The sequence below is a fragment of the Culex pipiens genome, chromosome 3 (assembly GCF_016801865.2).
Source record: "Culex pipiens pallens isolate TS chromosome 3, TS_CPP_V2, whole genome shotgun sequence".
NCBI lineage: Eukaryota > Metazoa > Arthropoda > Insecta > Diptera > Culicidae > Culex > Culex pipiens.
Window position 1 is genome coordinate 98,517,868 of NC_068939.1, and position 23,955 is coordinate 98,541,822.

The 23,955-nt window shown below is 38.9% G+C and overlaps 1 protein-coding gene and 1 long non-coding RNA gene across 6 annotated transcripts in view; one reads left to right on the top strand and one right to left on the bottom strand.

The window, feature by feature from the left end:
- Window positions 1–23,955, top strand: part of LOC120421378 (transcription factor mef2A) — a 53,190-nt gene that overhangs the window by 20,787 nt on the left and 8,448 nt on the right. Inside the window, exons 3-7 of one of the 5 annotated variants that reach the window (XM_039584570.2) lie at window positions 10,328–10,436; window positions 14,754–15,035; window positions 15,304–15,441; window positions 22,683–22,781; window positions 22,997–23,086. In XM_039584570.2, the coding sequence (XP_039440504.1) occupies window positions 10,328–10,436; window positions 14,754–15,035; window positions 15,304–15,441; window positions 22,683–22,781; window positions 22,997–23,086 (718 nt within the window). Of the gene's footprint in view, window positions 1–10,327; window positions 10,437–14,753; window positions 15,036–15,300; window positions 15,442–22,682; window positions 22,782–22,996; window positions 23,087–23,955 lie in introns of all 5 variants that reach the window. The other 4 variants (XM_039584569.2, XM_039584571.2, XM_039584573.2 and 1 more) reach the window with 4 other exon arrangements.
- Window positions 17,167–17,761, bottom strand: LOC128093237 (uncharacterized). The gene is made up of 2 exons (XR_008212341.1): window positions 17,380–17,761; window positions 17,167–17,215 (listed from the first exon to the last, which is right to left on the bottom strand). It is a non-coding gene; the product is annotated as an uncharacterized LOC128093237 (long non-coding RNA).

The following is a 23,955-nucleotide window of genomic DNA, read 5'->3' on the forward strand; positions in this document are numbered from 1 at the left end:
TTTCCGCCATCTTCTAACGCTGCCCCATTGTGCCCTATAGATCCCTCGGTGTGTACGCTTCGCGTACCGTTCGGCCAGCCCAACCCTGGGTGCCGGAAGCCCGTGTGACCCACACGACACCCGCAGTGTCCCCTACGGCGATCGTCACGCCAGACGATCGCAGCTCTACACCGTTCCGGTGTGGGAACTGCCGGTCGCGACGCCGCCATTTTGTTCCGAGGAACATCCCTGTCGCGACCATAACCGCCACCGAATCTGCCCACCGTTACAAACCAGGCAATCCGGTGGACTTGTCCACCGAAGTCCTAAGTCCGAGGCAGAAGGCGAAGAGAGGGTTCGAGTACGTGCTGAAGCAGCTGATCGTCAAGCAGAGCAGCAAACTTTAAATAAAATTTGTACTAGCCTAATCATATCTCCGGAACGGCTGACCCAATTCAATAACGCCATAATTCAAAAAAATCGTTATTAGTTGGTCTTTTCAGGAAACATATGTTGAGGAACTTCATTTGCTGATTTGAATGTCTCATAAATCAAAGAGCCCATATCTGAAAATATTTTTCCCTGATTCCTTTTAATATTCAAGATAATATATCCAAAAATTGAGAATTTTCAATCCCACGATTTGGAGATGTGATTTTTTGAAATCAAAACTGCGATAACTTTTAAAATTTTAACGATGACCTGATCGATACATGTTTGGTTACCAAAAGTTGCGTATTTCACCGGAGCACAAGTCATTGGCAGTAATACTACTCGTTCAGGAGAATTGTATTTTTCATATCTTAAATGAAACCTAATGGGTAATTCTCCGCCAACTCACACAGCAGTTGCCCCGACCCCTCTCCGATTAGCGTACGGCGATACGGCCCCTTCAATTTTTGAACATGCGAAAAAGAGGTGTTTTTCAATAATTTGCAGCATGAAACGGTGATGAGATAGAAATTTGGTGTCAAAGGGACTTTTATGTAAAATTAGACGCCCGATTTGATGGGGTACTCAGAATTCTGTCAAAAAAACGCATTTTTCATCGAAAAAAACACTAACAATGTTTTAAAAACTCTTCCATTTTCCGTTACTTAACTGTAAATTTTTTTGAAATAAGTCATTTTAAGGGAAATTTAATGTACTTTTCGAATCTATAATGACTCAGAAGGGTAATTTTTTCATCAGAACATTTTTTTTTTCATTTTAAAATTTCGTGTTTTTTTAACTTTGGTTATCTTTTAGAGTGTACCAGTGTGTCTGTAGAGCAGACAATTACAAAAAATTTGATATGTATATATAAGGTGTTTTCTTATAAACATCACGAGTTATCGCGATTTTACGAAAAAAAAAGTTTTGAAAAAGTTGGTCGCCGTTTATCATGCCCGTTCATGTTCACCCGCGACAGACACAGACGACGAAACAAAGATATAAACGCAAAAAAAGAACTTTTTCAAAACTCGAAATTTGAAAATGAAAAATTTTGTTCTAAATGAAAAAATCTGGAGTTTTTTTTTTAAAGGACCAATAAACCAAATTTCCAGTTTTTGCTTTTTGGGTGTTTTTCAATACCCCTGACTCAAGGCGGTTTCAAAAACACCCAAAAAGCAAAAACTGGAAATTTGGTTTATTGGTCCTTTAAAAAAAAAAACTCCAGAAATGACCCTTCTTGGTCAATGTAGATTCAAAAAGTACATTAAATTTCCCTTAAAATGACATGTTCAAAAAAAAAAAATTTTTCGAGTTACAGAAAATGGCAGAGTTTTTAAAACTTTTTTTAGTGTTTTTTTTCGATGAAAAATGCGATTTTTTCGGATTTCTGAGTACGCCATCAAATCGGGCGTCTAATTTTACATAAAAGTCCCTTTGACACCAAATTTCTATCTCATCACCGTTTCAGGCTGCAAATTATTGAAAAACACCTCTTTTTTCGCATGTTCAACAATTGAAGGGGTCGTATCGCCCCTCCGTCACGAGACATCAAAAAACGGACCTCATATTCGTGATCAGGGACAAAAGCTACCCCTTAGAACAAAGTTTCACGCAAATCGGAGAGGGGTCGGGACAAGTTTTCTCGATTTCGTGTGAGTTGGTAGAGAATTACCCTAATTTCATTCTTAGTACTAATTTCTCAAACTAGAAATATAAAATTTCTGCGGCCATACTGTTGATTTTACCAGATTGTCCCCATTAGGCTCCAAAAAAGTTGGAACGGTAATTTTAACTCGCTGGTTCTTGGGCATAACTCAACCAATCAAGATGATTCTTTTTTTCTAGAACTTTGCAGAATTTAATTTGATCAAATCTGTAATTTTTGCGATCAAAAACATCGTTCCAACTTTTTTTCGTATGTAAAAAAAAATAAAATCACCGAAAATTCCGTGGAGGCAGTCGTTTAAAAAAAGTTGGAACGATGTTTTCAGTCGCAGAAATTACAGATTTGTTCAAATCAAGTTCTGCAAAATTTTAGGATCATCTAGATATTCTTACATATCACTGGAAACAAGAATCGGACCGGTTAGTTGAGTTATGCCCGAGAACCTGCGTGTTGAATTTACCGTTCCAACTTTTTTGGGAGGCTTGGGCGTCCGTGTAAGTTGGACATGCGTTGGCCGTTCCAGTGTTAAAAACTTCATCGAGATACCAACATGCACAATCACAAGGTAAATAAATCCAATCAAACATGTTAAAATACAGTGTCCACTGCTTTTCTAAATAGAACATCGATTTTTGTTTTGTTCACCTTGTCCATCAATTTGCGATTTCGATTGTTTGTGTACTCCAAATAAATCGTTCCAAATGAGGCGTCAATCCATTTACACACACGCAAAATAAACAAACACTCCACCTCGTGTTGGAATGAGCGAGCATGGAAAGCGCAAAAAACGTTTTAAAAAAACCTATTTTCCATGGAAAACCAAACCACACCGCAAACACACATGAATGGAAAGCTTTTTCGGTTGTCAGCAGCGCCGTAATCCGAGGGGGACCATATCGTCACTCGACATGCAATGCCACACCGACCGACGACTTTCGGAAGGAAGGTGGCCACTAATGCCGTCATTTTGCGGCAGTTTCTCACCGTTTTTTTTTTGTTGTAGTTGTTCACGCTGGCGATATTTTAAATTTGCTTACAAAAGGCGAGTCCCACACCCCAGGTGCGGGGCCCAGGGGGAGAGTGAAATCAAGGTCAGGGTTGGGCGGGTCGAGTTGGCGTGTAGTTCTGTGAACTTGTTTTGGTGGGTTCCATTCAAGATTTCTGCTTCTCGCAAGGTCTCTTGGTTTGGTTTTGCGTAGGAGAAGCTTTACAAACTGACTACACGGTGAACCATCTCCCAAAAAGGTCATTTTGGCCATGGGTTTGAGGATTGGTTAAACTGAGTGCATTTTAGATCACCACCGCGTAATTGTTAAGCTTGAGCTGAACGCCTTTCTTCAAGCTGATAAGACTTGAGTTACGTCACTTAGGCGGCCACAGCTGGAGCTCTTACGTCTCTTAGTAGAGTGCATTGATAATGCAGCTAATGGCTGAGCTTGAACGGTTGTAAAATCATTACCCCTTGCTTTACAATTTCCAGTAAGCTCAACTACTGTGCGATGATCATAAGACGATAATGGCCAAGGAAATTTTACTGTTATAGGCCTTCATATAAATTTATCCAACTGGTTGCGCTATAGAAAAATTCAGCACTAGGAGTTGAGTTGAGGAAAAGTCAGTAATTCCAAAAGACCGGTTTGTGCTCTCCGGGGAGCTATTGGAGAGCTGGCTGGCTGGAGTCATGCCAGTTAACGAGACTGCTGCTGCTGCTGGTGGTTTTGGCGCGCAGTTCAGTTCTGCGGTGGAATAGCAAAATTGTGGGGCTTGGAAGACAAACAAATTGTCAAGGTACAATCGTGGATCTGGTTACTCGTGGCTTTCTCGTGCCGACGAAAGGTCTCCCGTGCCCGAGGTTACGGTCATTGATTGACGTTGCGGGTAGACTTGCGGGTGGGTTTAACTGGCACTGTAAAAGGTTATTTCTGTTTTATACACGCGTCTTACAGTGAACCTGAGTCACACAGGATAGTTTCGGAGCAAATTGAAACTGCGGAGCGTATGTTTGGCAGGATAAGGATTCGGTTCTATTTCCATCTCAATTGTTGTTGTTAACATATTATTTTGCTAAACTTTCGATTGAAACTTCCTATTGAGCTTTTTTACATCAAGGCTGAAACGCCTTATAGAAACTATAATTGAACGTCAAGGTGCTGATATCACAGCATTAGGTGCTCGATGCCAACTTTATTCCGCTCGTAGATGGAACGAACTTCTTCCAAAGGATTTTTATTTTGAAGGACTCAGAAAATTTCACAACGGCTTTTAATGTGACACTGAGAAAAACAAACAATCTTAAAAGATTTGTTTTCTCAGCCTTTCGATTTATTTTTATTTTTTTTCAAGATGCAGTTTTATTTTATGCAATATTTTCGAATTGCAAAAAACTGAACATTTTTTCAAAATGTCATCCTAAAAAGCCTGTAAATTAAAAACGTTGCGATTTATTCTCGATTGCAAACTTGATTTTGCATTTAAAAATAAATTTCTAAATAGTGTATGACCATTAGGTTGTAATATCAAAATCGAAAAAAAAAAATTCAAGCACAGCGGTTTTCAAGTTCCTTTTGGGGTCCTGAACAACTCCCCAACGTTTGGGAACGATTGGTTATTAAGTCCTCACCTTGCGCAAAGCGATTCAATTTTCTATGGGAAATTTTTTTTTTCATTTTGATATTTATATATTCACGTTTCACACTATTTTAAAACCGGAATTAACAAATTAATTGAAGTTTACGGCAATTTCACGGCACTCTAAAAACTGCTCAAAACGTTTATTTTATTTGTCTTTCAGCATAATTATGAACAAAACCGTTACTTAATCCACTCCAATGTGTTTGTTGCCTTCCTCACATTTAAAGGGTAATGCTATCCAAAATAGACACAAAAGGGCGGAACTTTCAGTGTTCTATCAATTTGACTCATTATTCATACCATTAGATTGGGTAGTCAGATCTTCATATTTCAGAGCACTTAAGTGCTTATAACTTTTAATAGGGTTGTCAGATCTTCAATCTTGTGAACTCGTTGGAAAGGTCTTTTCAATATTTTAAAAATGTATAATATGGTACACCCAAAGTTAAAGAACGAGGGGATAGTCCTCACGAAAACAACGTGAGGAAAGTGCTATTTTGCGAGAGTATAGTCCTCTCGCGTGTTCATTCGTTCATTGGAACAGTTCTTCCTACTGATTGGCTTACACAGAAAAAAATCAATTCTCGTAATCGTGAATTAAGTTCACGAATGTCAGAACCACGAAGGAATTTATTCATGAGTATGGTGCATTTGCACCATGAACGTGAATAAATTCCTTCGTGGTTCTCGCATTCGTGAATTTAATTCACGATTTCGAGAATTGGTTTTTTTCAGTGTATATGGACAAATGACCGCCACTTAGTCACCGAACCATGGTGGCTCATACGGCAAAGGCACAGTTCAATATGCCGAAGGTCTGGGGTTCGAGTCTCGGTACCGGTACTTATTTTTATATGTGAACTTTTTTTGAAGATGAACCCATGAGTAAAGTACTCTTGGTCGTTTCGGGATTTATCATCTCAGTCCGCACATAGTTCCATTTTACTACTACCAGTTCTGGGTGTATGATTTTGGTGGTTTTCTTACAAAAACCAACTTTTTTACAATCTTCCGGATTTTTGTTAAAATCGTTTTTTAGCATAACTTGAAGTACTTAAGTAAACTTTATAATTTTTAAATGCAACTTATGGGACCCCAAGACGGATCGAATGAGACTAAAACAGACAAAATCGGTTGAGCCAGTGCCGAGATAACCCAGTGCAAATTTTTTGATCAACATCCCACCACACACACAGACAATTGCTCAGAATTTAATTCTGAGTCGATATGTATACGTGAAGGTGGATCTTGGAGGTTAAATTAGGATTTTCATTTTTCGAGTGATTTTATAGCCTTTCCTCAGTGAGGTGAGGAAGGCAAAAATCGTCTACAAAGTTAGCAGTAGTTCAAGATACTTGTTAAAAACTCCCTGACACAAATTAATATTCGAAAGCAAGTTGTATTGAAATAATTCTGAAGCTCTCATTTCATTGCGATTTTAGAAATTTAATTTGCTCAAATATCTCATAATGAAGCACATTCTAAAAGACATATTCACCAAGATTAGCATCAGTAAAATAATTGTAATACAATTTTGTTTGTTTTCCTAAATTTTAGGAGTAGGAAAATTTCAATATTTTTATAAAGGTAAGGCAAAACTTCATTGATAGCACTTCTTTGAAATTTATTAATAATTTCGCGAATTGCAAATTTAAATTTTATATCAACATGTGCTGTATTTCAAACCAATTGAATTATAAATTATTCAATCTTAACAATAAACAATCTTTTTGAACTTTAGCTGAACATGCACAATTAGTTAGCTGCATTTCATTGAATATTCTAATGAACAATATCTTCAACAAATATTTCTTAATCTGACATGCATTTTTTATTGCGTAGCTGTTTCCAAAATGCTGGTTAAAAATCTAGTGAAGTGATTATACTTAAATCTTAAACCTTAGATGAACTGGGAAATGATTTATCAACTGAACATTTAAAATTTCGTGACATTCCATGGTATTTATCAAATTTCGTGGATTGGAAATTGTGAAAATCACTAGCCCTATTCAGGAGTTAAAAAAATAATAATAGAGCCGAGTCACTCCAATAACATAAGTGCCTTCAAACCTTGTGTGGAACGACCAACAATCCTATTTTGAATGCTTTTTTATTTTATGTAAACTCAGCAGTGCAGTAAAAAAGCCACAAAAATTAATGCCCTTCAAAATTCAAACCAAACAACTTTCATCGGACAAAATCCAACAATTAAAGTAATTAAACCACAGCAAAATAAACATTCCATTAGTGTTGGATACGATCTGATCTATGAATTTTCCTAAACCGCGCAAAAAGAAAGTGGAAAAGCGTTTGTTGCCGGTGTTGAGTCCATGCTCGATATTGCTGTTTGTGGTGCTAACATCGCCTCAGTATCGGCGGCTTAAGGTACGACACAAGGCGCTGTTGGTTGCCATAATCGCGCCGCCCACCAACGCCAAGCCAGCAGATTCCACTATCTTTCACTTTTTATAGTTACATAGCCATCGGAAGCGAGATAACAGATCTTTACGGTGTGGTTGCTGCCGCGGTGATGAGCTTCGCCATGAGACACTTTTCCGCGGCTTTGGCACGTGTGCAGTTTGCTGGAACTATACAAATGGTTGATTGTTTTTATAGCTGGGCAGTTCCTTCCTATCTTGGATCAACCAAATTTACAAACACTGATGTAGATCTCGTGTACATTTCTTTGAACAATTTTCATTCTTATTTATACATAAGTTTGATTTACTTTTACGTTAAGTTGAAATGTTTGTTTTTGAATTTTGAATGTTTAAATTGAATTATTTCAAAATATGATCTTAAAAATTATTAAATATAAATACCAAAATCGAAAAATTGCCGAAACCAACATCCAGGCGTAACCCACCAGACAGCGTGCTTCCAAGTTAAATAAAACAATCATTTTATAGTTTCAGAAGTAAAGCTGATGATGTAATGCCACGCGTAAGCTGCCACTGTAAAATTGCTTGGTTTTTGACCCGAAACTTAATGAACGACGTTAATCATTATGCCTGCTGGCTGAATTCAATTATTGATAGTGCGTTGTAATAAATTATCGTGTTTTTAAGGTTATGCTTTTGGAAAGGCACATAGTTATATATGGGTCATTTCGCGCCAACTGGCACACCGATCGAAATGCACGAAATGCATCAAGCTCAAATTTGGTGGAGCAATTGATACTATCAAAACATTTTTTCTAAAAATGTCTTTTTCAAATGACCATGCCTCGGAAACAAAAAAAATGATAAAGCAAAACTTGACAGTTATTTTTAAAGAAAATTGGACGCCGAACCGAATGTCTTCATCAGATTTTCATCGCGTTATAGTTAAATTCTGCTACTTAAAGCTTATAAAATCGCTATCTCAAGATAATTTTCGAATCGATTTCGAATTTGTACTTTATTGTGTACAGTTGAGGTGAAATGACACATATGTTGCTTAATTTTTCCAACTTCCCGTTCCGGGAAAAAAATCCCGGGAATTCCCGGGATTTCCTGTATAAATATAATTCCCGAAATTCCTGCGGAAGTATACATTTTCTTAACTTTTTGGAATCATTTGTTTGAAAATGCTCTGAAAAATATAAATAAATGAAGAAACTCAACATATTTTTGTTCAATACAGAAAATTTGATATTAAGATTTATAGCTGTTAATATTGATTTCTGAAGCATCTGGAAAATGATTTATCTTAATGAAATTAATTCAATGTTGGTAAGCTGTTTAGGTAACAATTAATTAAAAAAAAAGATAATAACCCTTTCCTGCCAAAGCAAAATAATTATTGAGGTTTTTACGTTTTTGTATACCATGATCGAATGAGATGAAGATTGAATTGGTACCTATCATCAAATATTTTAAAAAGGTTTGTGCAAGAAGAATTACTTCAACTCAACTCAACAGCTACAAACAGTGGAATACCTAGTATTCAAGAAATTACTATTTACTTATGGTTAATTATGGAGCACTCGTGCAACAATGAGTGTTAGAAGGATAAATAGTTTAAAACAAATTTTATGATTGTGGAGCATGAATTCAGAGCCAAGAACAATTTTCAATAAATTTAAAATTTCCCGTGAATTCCCGGGAAATCGGTTGAAAATTTCCCGTTTCCCGGGAAATTTGTAACCCCGGGAAATTGGACGCTCTAGGCTAAATTGAAACCTCAAAACTAGATTTCAATCCTGAGATATTCAACAAAAAACTGTGAAAACTCGGTGCAATTTTAACACTCTTCATGTGAAATGTAGTTCCGCGGTCGTTTTGTCACTCTTGCATGCACGTTTCATGTTAACATTTTTGTTTATAACTCGAGATTCTGGCATCAATACTCAACCAAATTTCAGAACAAAATTGGTTGAACTGTGGTTCGTTACATTGTTCTTCAGAAAATCTGTTACAAAACTACACTAATATTACCTGATTCATCGAATTGTACACTTCCGTTTTCAAGCAGTACTCAAGATAATCACGAAAAGTGCAACCAGCATGAAGCGCTAGGGTGTAATATTGGTTTGTATGGGAAAACCCATTTTTTTTGGATTTTGATATTTATAAAATCCACGTTTCACGCTGTACTAAAACCGGATTCATATTCGGATGCTCTGGAAGGTGCTCTACAACTTTCCCGAAGAGAGTATGGTGCTAACTTGCTCCTAAAAAAGATACAGCGTGTTCAAAACTCGTCTAAAACGTGTTTTTTTGCTCGAAAATCACGTTTTAGACGAGTTTTGAGGACGCTGTATCTTCATTCAGGGACAAGCTAGCACCATACTCTCTTCGGGAAAGTTGTAGAGCACCTTCCAGAGCATCCGAATATAAATCCGGTTTTAGTACAGCGTGAAACGTGGATTTTATAAATATCAAAATCCAAAAAAATGTTTTTTCCCATATAAATTTATACGAAAAATTGAATCGCTTTGCGCAAAGTTAGGATTAAACCAATCGTTGCCAAACTTTGGGGAGTTGTTTAGGACCCCAAAAGGAACTGAAAAAATACTGTGCTGGAAAATCGATTTTGATATTACACCCTAATGAAGCGCCTCTTCCTCTCTTTTGGGTGGGTTGAACTTGCAGTCAAAGGTCGTTGGCTCGCGAAAGTTGCGTGCATGTTGCTCGCTCCACTGCACTTTAGCATATCAACCGTGGCGCGGCCATAAGAATAGATTAAAATCTAACGGAGTGTGGTAAGACAAAGCAAAACGTCCAATGCAGAAACAACAACTACTCAAGCCGAGTTAGTTGCGTTGGTTTGTGTTTTTTTTTGTTTCTCGATCTTTATTCGCAGCGTATCATAAAGCGTTGTGGCTTCAATTTATAGCGTATTTTGCCGGTAATTGCCGACGCTTTGTCTGTGGGCTTGGTCTTCAGACCGGGGGGAGGATAAGATCGACCATTGAAACCGATATGTATCGCTCCGGTGCGGATTGGTCCGTCCGTTTCCGTTGAAGATGCTCATTGTTTCCGGCAACCGGCAATTGAAAGCAAAAGTGTTGCTTCTGTTGCTTTACATTTGCAATGGTACACGTGTTTTTTATGCGGTTGTAATCTTAAACAATACCGATTACTAATTGGGATACATCATGTTTTAATTGTTTAATTATTCTCTTTGTTTCAGTGTCAACCGGATAAGCACACTGGCAGACTTTGAAAACTGTATAAACCTCCAGGAGCTGTACCTCAGAAAGAACAATCTGACCGACATCGATGAACTTATGTATCTGCAGGTAAAAATATCAAATATAGCATGTTGATTTCTATTTTTCTTTTTGTGATCTCTGAACATTGGTGCCTTCGGTATGCCAAAAGAAGCCATTTTGTATCATTAGTTTGTCCATATAAATTTCCATACAAATTTGGCAGCTATCCATACAAAAATGATGTATGAAAATTCAAAAATCTGTATCTTCTGTAGGAATTTTTTGATCGATTTGGCGTCTTCGGCAAAGTTGTAGGTTGTGGTATAAGGACTACACTGAAAAAAAATGAAACACTTTAAAAAAAAATGGTTTTTTTAAATTTAACTTTTTGTCACTAGAACTTGATTTAAAAAAAAAACTATTTTTAATTTTGTTTTATTCTTTGATATGTTTTAGGGGACATAAATTGCCAACTTTTCAGAAATTCCCAGGTTGTGCAAAAAATCTTTGACCGAGTTATTAATTTTCGAATCAATACAGATTTTTTTCAAAAAATCGAAATATTGGTCGCAAAAAAGTGAAAAAAATTCAAATCGAGATTAACATTTCAAAAGGGCCAGACATTCAATATTACGCCTTTTTGAAATGTTAGTCTTGATTAAAAAAAATGAAAATATTGTTTTCGAAAAGATCGGAAAATTTTACGAATGTTTCATATTTTAACATTGTAAATCGGACCATTAGTTGCTGAGATATCGTCGTTAGAAAATGGTGGGTTGTTTGGGTGAGACTTAGAAAACATCAATTTTCCTGTTTTCCTACATGGCAATATCTCAGCAACTAAAGGTCATATCAACAAAGTTAAAAAAAGCAAAATATAGAGAATTTTATCAGCTATTCAAAGATATTTTTTTCAAAAGTGGGCAAACATGTGCACTAATTTGAAAAAATGGAAAACTGCGTCTATTTTCAAAAAAAGTCACCTTTTTCAATTCAATTCAATTCGGTTTTATTGGTGAATAATCAAGATACAATGAGTTATTTTGAAGTGCATAACAGAGTTTTGGAGTTCCTTACAGCTGTGTGTTGCATCATAATCCATTTAGGAACAATTATTTCTTTAACTAAGGCACTAGCAAGAGTAAGAAAAAACTATAAAAAAAAACTTACAGAAATTGCAAAGGAAAGGGGATAGAGGAAGAGAAAGCTTATATCTAGATTACAGGTCATTTATCCTTTGTAGATGTGTTTGATCATCAGTTCCCCAAGGGCCAGGAATTGTTCTGCCTTGTGCCGGCAGCTCCGAAACCGCGTCATCATCTCCCCCGCGAGAGCAAAGAACTCCGGCAGGGTGAAGAGATCTTCCCCGGTGACTTCTTGCTGGGCCGTACTGCCGCTACCGGCAGCGACCACGCTGGCGAACGAACGCCCCCAACCAGGAGGGAACGCTGAGTTTTCCGCTGGAACCGTACGCTGTCCAGCTTCAGGAACGGCTGCGCTCGTACTTCGCTGAGGAGGGTGGGACGCTTTCTTCTTCCTCTTTTCCTGCTCCTCGAGGTAGGCCTTGCGCGCGACGCATCCGCGGTAATTGCCGGTATGGTTGCCGTCACAGTTCGCGCACTTTACGCGCGGCTTGGTTTGTTCTGCCTTGTCCCCCAAGTCAGCCTTACGTGGCAGTGCGCACGCCTCCGAGAGGTGTGACTCACCGCACTTCACGCAGCGGGGCCGGAGGTTGCAGTTCCGCGAGCCGTGGCCGAATTTCTGGCAACGGTGGCATTGTGCCACGTCCGTCGGGTTCTTGGTGTAAAACCGCCAGTTTACCCAAAAACCGTCCAACGTCTTAGTCCGCCGCAGGTCTTTGAGCTTGACGGTGCCGCGGTCGAAGTACAACAGGTACAGTGTGTGCACACCCGTGGCTGTTGTCTTTCGCGAGAGCACTTTTATCTCCCGCGGTTTTTTTCCGGCGTCCGAAAGGGCAACCTTCAGGTCGGAGATTGGACGGTCATGATAACCCTGCAAGACGACCTTAACAGGGGGCTTCTCGGGGTTGAATGTGTAGAAGTTGAAGTTGCTACGCTTCAATTCTTCAAACACCAGGTCGAAATTCTTTTTGGTCAGTGTGATCACTTGCACTGCCGACTTACCGATTTTCAGACAATATCCGAGGCCTTCCAGCAACTCGTCAACATCGTCCGCTAACGTGTCCAAAACAAAAATTGGAGGTGGTCTACGTTCCACTGGAGAGTTGTTCTTTTTTGACGTCGGCACTTTTTTCCGTGCACGACCATCATCGTCGTCGTCGTCGTCGTCCGTAGTGCTGCTACCGTCAGAGTTGTTATTTTCTTCGTCGTCGCTCAGCATCTGGAACTCGTTCCTGATGGGGATGTTGGCGGATGTTGATGTGCCACTGGTCGTGGCACCGGAAGTACCGGAACGGGTTCGCACTGGTGATCTTGGGACATATCCGGGATGTAGTAACTTTTTGTCGATGCCTTCAGCGCTGACGCTCCCCTGCGCGATGGCGGCCGACACGGCGTTGGTTTGTTTACCTTTTTGCACACGGCCGGTGGACGAACTTCGCGGGTTTTTCGAGGCCGCACTCGAACTGCCACGGCCACGGCCGGCCTTTGGCATGCTGGAGAAGCAAACTCGCGGGTGACCACAATCAATTACGGCGAAAAAAATCGAAAAAACGATGGAGCACTGAGCACTAGCTGCATGCTCTCGTGCGTACACGGAGGGAGCTGAAAAAAAAAGTCACCTAAAAATGGCTATAACTTTAAAACGGTGCACTTTATGAAAATTTCACTGAAGTACTTTTTGATTGCAAATTTGATTTTACATCGAAAAATGAAGTTGATAATTTTTTTGTGACCAATATTTAGATTTTTTGAAAAAAAAATCAGTATTGTTTCAAAAAATCATAACTCGGTCAAAGATTTTTTGCACAAAGTGGAAATTTCTGAAAAGTTGGCATTTTATGTCCCCTAAAACATAACAAAAAATAAAAAAAAAGTAAAGATAGTGTTTTTTTTGCAAATCAAGTTTTAGTGACAAAAAGTTAAATAAAAAATCACCAAAATTTTTTACCGTGTATCATTTTTTTTTTCAGTGTAGTCCTTATCCATACCTACAACTTTGCCGAAGACACCAAATCGATCAAAAAATTTCTTCAAAAGATACATATTTTTGAATTTTCAGATATCATTTTTGTATGGATAGCTGCCAAATTTATATGGAAATTTATATGGACAAACTAATGATGCAAAATGGCTTCTTGGGGTATACCGAAGGCACCAAAAAAGTTTCAGCCGGATTAAAAAATACAAAAATTAAAACTAAAAAATAAATAAAAGATCGATTTCGTAGAGAACTGCTAAAAAAACGTTTTCCTAGATCAGTGGTGGTCCAGGTCGCAAAATTAAGTGGAAAATTGAATTTCCGAAAAATTGTGAAGTTTTGGAGCTTTGGTGTCTTCAGAAGAGTTGTTGTAAATATGATGGGGTTTGTTTGAAAATTAGGGCGATTCACGATTAGGGTGATAATGTTTTTGTCTTGCCAATCCAAGCAACTTTGTCGAAAATGATAATTTTACATGGAAACAAATAATATGACCAAAAAATGTTTTTTTTTAACTTTGACTTTCAATTCAGATTCAGCGGCAAACTACATAGAAAAACATATAATTGGACAATTTTCGGATTTTGTTAGGGTGGTCCCATATGGTTTTCCCTTGAAAATTATACTTTTTCAAATGAAGATATCTCGCGTTTAAAGAAAAACACCCCTGAGATTTTTCCAGCGTTTGTTGTGCTGAATCTCCTCTTTCAAATGCAACCTGGCGCTTAAAATTTGGTCTGCGCCTTTTCGAGATATATGAATTCCCAATTTGCATCTTGTTTACATTAAAATGTCTGTAACTTTCGACCCATGAGTCCAAATTGATTTGCCAAAAAGTAAAAATGTTTGTCTTTTTGGGCATCACTTTTCTCTTAAACTTAACTCTGAATTGCCAAGTTGCCATTTTTTTAGGTTTGCTCAAATGCTTTCTCTAAATTTGGTCGTAGAAGGCGTAGATTACTAGATAATATTTTGGTGTCTTCACCATTTTTCGGAAAATCCATTTTCCTCTTTATTTTGCGATCTGGACCACTGTGCAATGGTTTCAATCGATTCTTCTCCTTTTTAGTTTTTTAACTTTAAATAATTTTTTGAAATTTAGAAAAAAAAAGAGCGAAAGAACCGTTCAAACAAACCGCTCATTTTAACGAGCGAGCGAAAATGAGCGACTAACAAAAAGGGCGGTTTTTCCACCTCTAATAATCAACTTAATTTTCTAGAAATTCCGTAATTTTAATACAGAATTTAACCAACAATTCGCTATCGCTCCATTCCCCACCGCAGAATCTCCCCAAGCTGAAGAACCTGTGGCTGGAGGAGAATCCCCTGGTGGACAGTGCCGGCCCAAACTACCGACAGATCGTACTCCGCGCGTTGCCAAATCTCAAAAAGCTCGACAATGTTGACGTCACCCCGGAGGAAGTATCGGAAGCGATGCGGGCGCAGGTCGCCCCAGCCCAGCCGAAACACGAAGCGTACGAAAATCCTTCCCCTCCACCCCCTTCTGCAGCAGTCCAGCAGCATCACCAGCAACAGCAGTATCGCCAGCAAAGTCCCGTCGTCGAGGTGAGTGTTGAGTCCGCGGGTGTTGATCTACTACGTTGTAGTGTTTGATTTTAATTAAGCGTCGTATTGTGATTGAGATACTTACCACTGACTGTGAAACTCATCCCGTATCTTTTCTGCGTACTTTCATGTGACTAATTGTGTATGTCGATACTAAACCAAACACCATTCGAACTAACAACGCCATCGTCCAACCCCTTTTAAACAAAAAACGCCGCGCCCACCTTCCTCCGCCAATGTGTGTGTGTTGTGTTCGTCCGCGCAGCAGCAATCCCAATCGACGACCCCGTCGTCATCGGCGCCCATGATGCCCCCACCGCTGCAACAGATGAGCCCGGAAAACACGGAATCGGAGTGCATCAGCGATCCGGCCGATCGTGGTTCACTTCCGTCGTCGCCACTGCAGGTAAAACTGGATTTTCCGTTTTTGGCGGGAAAGTCACGTCTACACGGAGAAAAAAGAGTTCCTAAAATCGTGAACAAGCGTTCATGAAAATGGGAACCACGAACAAAGTGTTCGAATTTCATGGTACGTTTTTCAAAATCGTACCATGGGATTTGAACACTTTGTTCGAGGTTCTCATTTTCATGAACGCTTGTTCACGATTTTGGGAACTCTTTTTTCTCCGTGTAGCTTCCCCTTTTTATTGCATTCCCTGCCGCTGGCCGCTGCATGCTTTCCATCCCCAACCATCCCTCCTTCCCTGCCCAATTCCCAATTCTCAACTCGTCCAGGTGTAGTCGTAGACTTGGCAGCATCCCGCGCCCGTCACATGCATTCTAGAAGCTCAGACACACTTACACACTAAACCATGCATTTTTATTCGCTGGCATGCTGGAGCTTTTTTTATGTTCTCTCTCATTCTCTGTTGCGCTTTTATGTATTTTTTGTTCAGTATTACCAGCAGCAGCAGCATCATCGTGTCATGGCAAAGGTTTAACGTCGACGGCGCTGGGAGAGTAAACTGCATTTACGGTTTTTCACTATTTATGTTTATGTTACCATCGGTTGATGTGGCCCATATATGGAGTATTGAATATTTTATTAAATGTGGGAAGTTGGTTTGAGTGGTAAACGATCCTTTTTTGGATTTGAAAAAATGTAACCGATTCTGGAAATTTTTGTTTTTAGGTTGTTTAAGAAGATGGCATCTTTTGAGCTACAGTTAAATTTTATTTTTTTTAAACATGTGTGTTGTTTTTGTCAGACTTGTATTAAAAGTTTTTGTTTTTGGGCTATGAAATTGACTGAATTTGAAGTTAAACGCATTACTTTCAGCAAATTTAAGCAAAAAGAATCGTTAAATGCTTGTAACATTCCCAATCCCAAAATGTATAAATTTGTTACAGTTCTGCTATTGTTTTAATTTAAAAAAAATATCATAGAATTTCGGAAAAAAGGCCCTTGGTCTGTGTTTTATTTTTCAGTCCGTGCTCCCCAAAAAAGCACTGTGGGAAAAAGGGCCCAAAAATTACCGCAACATGGTTTCGCGCAAACCATCAATTGTTTTACATCAAAAGCTTCGTTTTTGCACCAGGACCAATAATCTGATGAATAATCGCACTGCACGGACCGGAAAATCTGGAATTTTGAAATTAGTATCAGATTTATTGTGAACTGATACGCTTTCTTCTACCTTTATGCAATGTATTCTCTGTAGTTTCTTTCAAAGAAAATTTTATTTAAAAAACGTTACTTAATCCACCCTTAGGTGGTTGGCGCCTTCCTCACATTTAAAGGGTGCTATCCAAAATGCAAAAAGTGCGTAAATAACACTTAAGTGCTTATAACTTTTGATAGGGTTGTCAGATCTTCAATGTTTCGGACGCGTTAGAAAGGTCTTTTGAATACTCATCCTACAATAGGTCGCATGAGAAATCCGGACAACGTTTCCATCAAAATATCTGAGATCCGGCCTCCAAAAAGTACATAAATAACTCTGAAGTGCTTATAACTTTCGATAGGGTTGTCAGATCTTCAATGTTTTGGACGCGTTGGAAAGGTCTTTTGAATACCTATCCAACGATAGGTCGCATGAGAGATCCGGACAGCATTTTCATCAAAATATCTGAGATCCGGCCTCGAAAAAGTGCTTAAATAACACTTAAGTGCTTATAACTTTTGATAGGATTGTCAGATCTTCAATGTTTTGGACGCGTTGGAAAGGTCTTTTGAATACCTATCCAACGATAGGTCGCATGAGAGATCCGGACAACGTTTTCATCAACATATCTGAGATCCGGCCTCCAAAAAGCGTATAAATTACACTTAAGTGCTTATAACTTTTGATAGGATAGTCAGATCTTCAATGTCTTGGACGCGTTGGAAAGGTCTTTTAAATACCTTTCTGAAAATGTATAGCATGACGGGTTTTCTTACAAAAACCACCCTTTTTACAATCTTCCGGACTTTTGCTAAAATCGTTTTTTTAGCATAACTTTTGAAGTACTTAACTAAACTGCATAATTTTTAATAGCGACTTATGGGACCTCAAGACGGATCGAATGACGCCAAAACGGACAAAATCGGTTCAGCCAATGTCGAGATAATCGAGTGACAATTTTTTGATCAACATCCCACCACACACACAGACATTTGCTCAGAATTTGATTCTGAGTCGATAGGTATACATGAAGGTGGGTCTAGGAGGTCTAATTGAGAAGTTCATTTTTCGAGTGATTTTATAGCCTTTCCTCAGTAACGTGAGGAAGGCAAAAAATTACAATAAATGTGTGTTTTGCCCCCTGATTTTTTTAGCGATGAAAAAAATGTAATCCTGCTGCGTGTAAAAGGCTTGGACGTAAAATAAATGTTGCACTATTTTTTGAAACTTTATGTAATACAAGCCTTACCCGACAAACTTCGTTCTGCCTTTTTTTCGTTTGTTGACGTTTTTTTGATTTCTTGCTTACTCAGCCTCCTGTGATCAAAATATGATTTTACGTAACATTCTCCATACAATTGACCGATGCTCCGGAATCGGTTCCAAAGTGGCCAAAGGGTCAATTTGTTAGCGTATAAACCTTCCTTGCAGTCATGCTTTTGAACGGGTTCTCCGTTCGTTCAAGTTCACAAAGCAACACGAAAAATAACAGCTCTGAGAACGAACGCTCGTCTCTAAGAAACGTTCGTTCAGTAGGCTTTTTTGAAACGAACGGAGAACCCAGTTCAGAACTTCAACATTTTCCTTTAATAAGACCTCAGTAGACTAGCTAAACTTCATGGACTGTTAATCATCCGTTTACATATCAGTACTGCTAGCTTAGTGGTAACAATTCGGTTTAGAAATCATAAGTAGTGAGTTCGAATCTCTTTTTTCCTTAACTAGAAAAGCAATGATTTTTTTTAATCACGGTGGCAATAATTTTTTGTCTCCAATTTAGTCGGGGTGCTTTTTGCTTTTTAAGCGGTATATGCACTTCGGAAGGAACCGATCGAGAAAAAAATCAAATGGGCAGCAGCGGCAGCTAAAGCAAGCCAGAGAGGGTGAAGAAAAGCCCCAAGAAATCGCTCCCTCTCCTTTGTTCTGCTGTTCGTAAAGCTGTTTCTTGACCCCTTTCCTTCCGATCTGCGTACTAGCCATTAACCGTTTCATTTAGTCTCCCTAGCCTCCCAGCTGGAGTGTCCCTTGATTGGTATAAAATGTAATTTCAGTCGTCGTCAAAAAGTTGGTACCCAACCACACAAAAAAAAAAATATTTAAAAAACTGAGATTCGAACTCATTTCCTTCGAATACTGTTCATGCATGTTACCACCGAGCTAACTAAGCTCTGTACAAATTAATCTACTGAATGTTTATTTAAGTTTAACAGTTTCCATAGAGAGCCTTTGGCTACAGGCGGTTCACAGAACGCGTTCCAAACTTTGAAGAGAACGGCACGAAAAAGTGACGTTCTGTTTTTGGAACGAAAAGCAATGGCTCCTGCGCGGTGGGTTCAGTTCGCTTTGAAGTAGAGATGGGCTTTTTTGAGCGAACCGTTCTTATGAACCGGCTCAAGCTAAAGAACGAATGAGCGACCGCTCAGAAAAAATGAGCGGCGGTTCATTTTGTGAACCGGTTCTTTTCAAAGAACCGTCAAATCAAAGAGCGAGTCGAAGAACGAACCGAACGAGAGCGAATGAGCGAGAGCGAATGAACGGAAAGAACGAACGGACTCCGTTCAACGGAGCGCTTGATTAGCGTCGCTCGCGCCGTCGTCGACGTCGTCGAACGGCGTCGTTTTCGCTCACTCTTTCGTTATTTCGCTCTCGCTCATTCGCTCTCGTTCGGTTCGTTCTTCCACGCGCTGGTGGTGACGGTGCTGTGGAGAAAAGAGGGGAAACTAGGTTCCCACCGGTCGCCTCATGTTCCAACTTCCAACATCATGGCGCACTTTATGCTTGTTGCTAGCCTGTCGGGGCGCCTGTGATTTTGAATCAGCTGATTGTCGCCAGATGTTGCATGATCTCATTATGAAAATATCGATAGATTTCTCAAAAGTTGTTACACGCATTCGAACATAGTTCGTATGCTAGTTTGCGGTTTTAATCCATGTATTGAACCGTTTATGATTTTAAATGTAATTTACCACAGCACATCACACAAACTTGGTACTCTTTTGTGGTAATTGATCAATAGTTTTCTTAAGGCATTTTTTCAGATCTTCTTTTTTGACGAATGTTTTGATCATTCATTTGCTGTCATGAATAAAAGTTGTTCTTATTAAACAAAAAACTGCATTTCGAGACTATTTTATCAAGTGCAGCAAAACGCTACCTCAAATATGCCTGTTACTGAACAACAAATTAAATCTTTTGTTTCACAAAATATGGGAAAATAATTATCAAAACAATAATTCAGCTTACTTTCGTTACTTTTAACAATTGAAAGCAATAATTTGGTTGAAAATATTCACTTCTGAAGAAAACTCAAGTTTGTTTACCTCTCTATGAAAAAAAGTTTTCAATATTTGTTGATTTCAGAGATCAATGTTTATATTTGAAATGCTTTCCAAAAAAAGGATAAAGCAAATCGACGATTTTTTATGTTTTATGGACGATCTCCAATCTGTTCTGAATAAGTGCGATGAAAACATATATTTTTGAAATATCAATCAACAAAAATCATACGAAGTGTGACACTCATGGACACTCCATTGGTCGTTTGAAAAAAAAATCTAAATATCTTGAGCAGATGCTTCAGTTCATTCCAGTCTATTTTCTGACTTTGAGCGAAATGAGCGGATGAGCCGTTCAAAAGAGCCGCTCATTTAAATGAGCGAACGAAAATGAGCGGCTCACAGAAATGAGCGGTTTTGCCCACCACTACTTTGAAGAAAGAGAACGAACGCAGAACGGGTTCCGTTCAAATTGCATGACTGCTTCCTTGGGCTTACACGAACCTAACGCAACAAAGAGCATCTCGATCCGACGCTCCGTATTGAACTGATTCGCATTCGAACAAAACCATCGAAATTTTATATATATATAGATTACACCCACCCTACTTTACCAGAATGTCAAGCTTATATAGGCGTTTATCCTTTTCAACCTTCAACGGTCTGATAGCCGAGCGAGCTAAGGCCCCAGTCTTCTCGGTGAGCATTGGGTTTGATACCCGATTTTTTGAAAGTCGATCCACCTATAAGGGCAGGTCAGTTAAAAATCTGTACAAAAAATCAAAAACCGTTTTTTTAAACGCAATTTTCACCGATAGAATATTTTTTATGTATACAGATTCTGATTCAACCCGGTAAAAATTCGTAAAAAATTTGGTTTATTCCCTAAGTTCTTTCTTGTTATTATTAATTATTGTAGTTCTTTCGAGAACCCCCCCAAATGCATAACACTTATTAAAGCGGCCAGGCCTACTGCATTGCAATAACTGCAGTGAGGATTCCATGAAAAAAAAAAATCAGATTATTCGCTCTACAGTATTGCCTTGGCGTTCTCGATTGCGAGATTCCTACTCGAAACTAGGTGTTCGAAGGCTTGATTGTTGAGGCAATTGCAAACCTGTTTTTACACCTAAGCTTCCATCCACCCTGGGATTCGAACTGACGACCTTTGGATTGTTAGTCCAACCGCCTACCAGCGACTCCACCGAGGCAGGACCCAGGGAGACGACTCCTACTGAGCTTACGACCTAACCCTTAGGTTAGTCCGGGGCCAACATTTACTTCCCGTCCGACGGAAGGCGTGATCAGACAAATTTCGTCTCGAAAAAAGCCACCGGGACCGTCTGGGATCGAACCCTGGCCGACTGGGTGAGAGGCAATCACGCTTACCCCTACACCACGGTTCCCGGCTGAGGATTCTATGAATGGAGCACATTTTACATGATCTACAGACAGGGGGAAAGGATGCGGGGACATACCGTACCATGAAGTGTATTAAGTGGCCTTCCTTATAAAGGTGATTTGCATGCGCTTTACCATCGGATTTTTTGCTGCGTTGATTAAATTAAAAAAAAATTTCTTCGACTTCCTCTCATCGAATGGGTCACTAGGGTGTAGTAACAGTATCATTTTTCCAGCACATAAATCTTTGGTCTTATTCGAAAATACGTAAATTTAAACGTCGGTTTTGGTGTGGTGCTGTAACACCAACCATTTTTTTTTTTTTCTAAAATATTCAGACAGGGCCGAATGGGTTTTCTACAAAGTTTGCGGGCGGTTCGTCGCTTTTGCATACAATCCATAAATTGCATGCAGGAACGAAAGGAATGAACTGCACTAATTCTCCATACAAACTTTGAGGAAAAATCATTCGGCTCTGTCAAAATATTTTTGAAAATTCAAATTGCACGTCTTTCTGAGGTCCTCAAAGTTCATGCTTCTCCTCTAGTTGAGCCTGCGCAGACATTTTTGACAGTTTTTGTAGGTCAGTGCAATCGGTCTAAATCCATTCTAAAGCCCAAAACCAAGGGTGGCTCACCACCATGTTTTTGACCATTTTTTGACATTCGATTTTTTTGTGTGGAAATTTCCAAAAAGTTTCCGCAAGGTTTATGGCTGGGTCCAATATGTAAATGGTTTTTCATAATTGAATTGAATCGATTTGTATCGCTTTTAATTCTCAAAGAAAATTGTTTTCAACGAAAAATAAAAACTGCACTGGACATGTCAACGTCCATCAATCTACCGTTTCATATTTTATGTCGTCTACCTTATATTTGTCCAATGAAAGCAAACGTCATCTAACATGCCTCCCAACGGCCAACCTCCCAGTGACCAAGTGAGCGGACAAAATTACCTAACCATCGAACGGTTTGGAACGGTGAACTGAATTTGTATCGAATTTATAATTGAATCAATCCCGCTGCCGTGGTATAGATTTGCTCATGCTTTACAAGGCGGCACTCCTGCTTCGCAATGTTGGAGCTTTCGATGAGAGTTGGGGAGTGGGGAGGGGGTCAGTTTCGCCACAGTGCAACAACCAATAAATAAATAGCTTCTTGCCGCTTGACCACCCTCCGTCGTGCGAGGGAAAGACAGATTACTTGCTCTGATTAATAGAATAAAAATGCCTGCGCCAAGCCTCGCATCGAAAAACAAATGTTATGCAACGTTTATAACACCTTCCCTTTTTTCTTCCTGTTTTTATTTCTTTTCTTTTGTTTTTATTCCATAATTTTGTGTTCCATCCACAACCCTACAATACACAGCGAAGTCCGCCGAACCGGGATAGTTACTCACCTCCGCCACAAACTCCGCATGCATCGCACTATTCCAGTAATCACCGCGGTTCCTACCACCAGTACGATGTAAGAGCACATGTTTTAATTTTCTGTTTACAATTATTTTTTTATTGCATAGTATGTTGTTCTGTGTTATCAGTTTTAATCGTGTTCTTAGTTAATTGAATCGAAAGACTTACATGAGAGAGAAACCGCCATTCCCAGGATAAGCACAATATCCAAATTTTTCACTACAATAAAGAATATTTCTTGTAATGCAATAACCCAAATAATTCGTTTAGAGATCGCCCGGCTCCGACCAGGACAGCCCCGTTTCCGGTTACAGAGAACGCGTCCCGATTGCACCGAGCATTTCGACACACTCCATGAAGGTAAGTCGTTAGTGTAATTGGGATTCGATTCAAAGAAACAAAGCAAAAGTAATTTGTCAATTGCACCATCAGGAATCGTGGTGTAGTGGCAACCAAATTATGATAATCGAGAATTAATAATCGATTGCACAGAAATACTCTAGAACCGTTTTTTCTTTGTTGTTATTCATAAAGATAAAATATTATTTATACAGAACGCAGTTGGGAAGCGTTCTTTTATTACGTAACGCAAAAAATCGAAATTTTAGTCCCCTCCCCCTCTCTTAACCAAATTTCCATACAAATTAAAAAAAATTGGATCGTAACACAGCCTCCGATCCCCCTCCCCCGTATCTGCGTTACGTAAAACAAAAAAACACTCCCTTATTGGAGTAAAATATCACCGTTCGTCGGCCATAGCGCGAATTGGTAAAATGATTTAGCTTTTTATGCTCGATATTTTACGTTCTTGTTGCTGTTGTAATTTTTAAACCCGACATTCGATTCGGTTTAGTGTTTCATACTGCGCGATTTAACCCTCAACTGCCCATTTTTTTTTCGTAAATTTTAATTGTTCCCGTGTTCAGGAGGTAATTTTGAGCATATTCTACAAAAAACTTTACTTGTTTTGTTTTATTTTTAGTATTTTAATTTGCATTAATCTTGTTTAGTTTATGTTTGTAGTATTCAGCCTGAGCAATTCTATACGAAATCGGTCTTTTTTCTTCAATTTTAATTTTTGTATTTTTTAATCCGACTGAAACTTTTTTGGTGCCTTCGGTATGCCCAAAGAAGCCATTTTGCATCATTAGTTTGTCCATATAATTTTCCATACAAATTTGGCAGCTGAAAAACAAAAATGATGTATGAAAATTCAAAAATCTGTATCT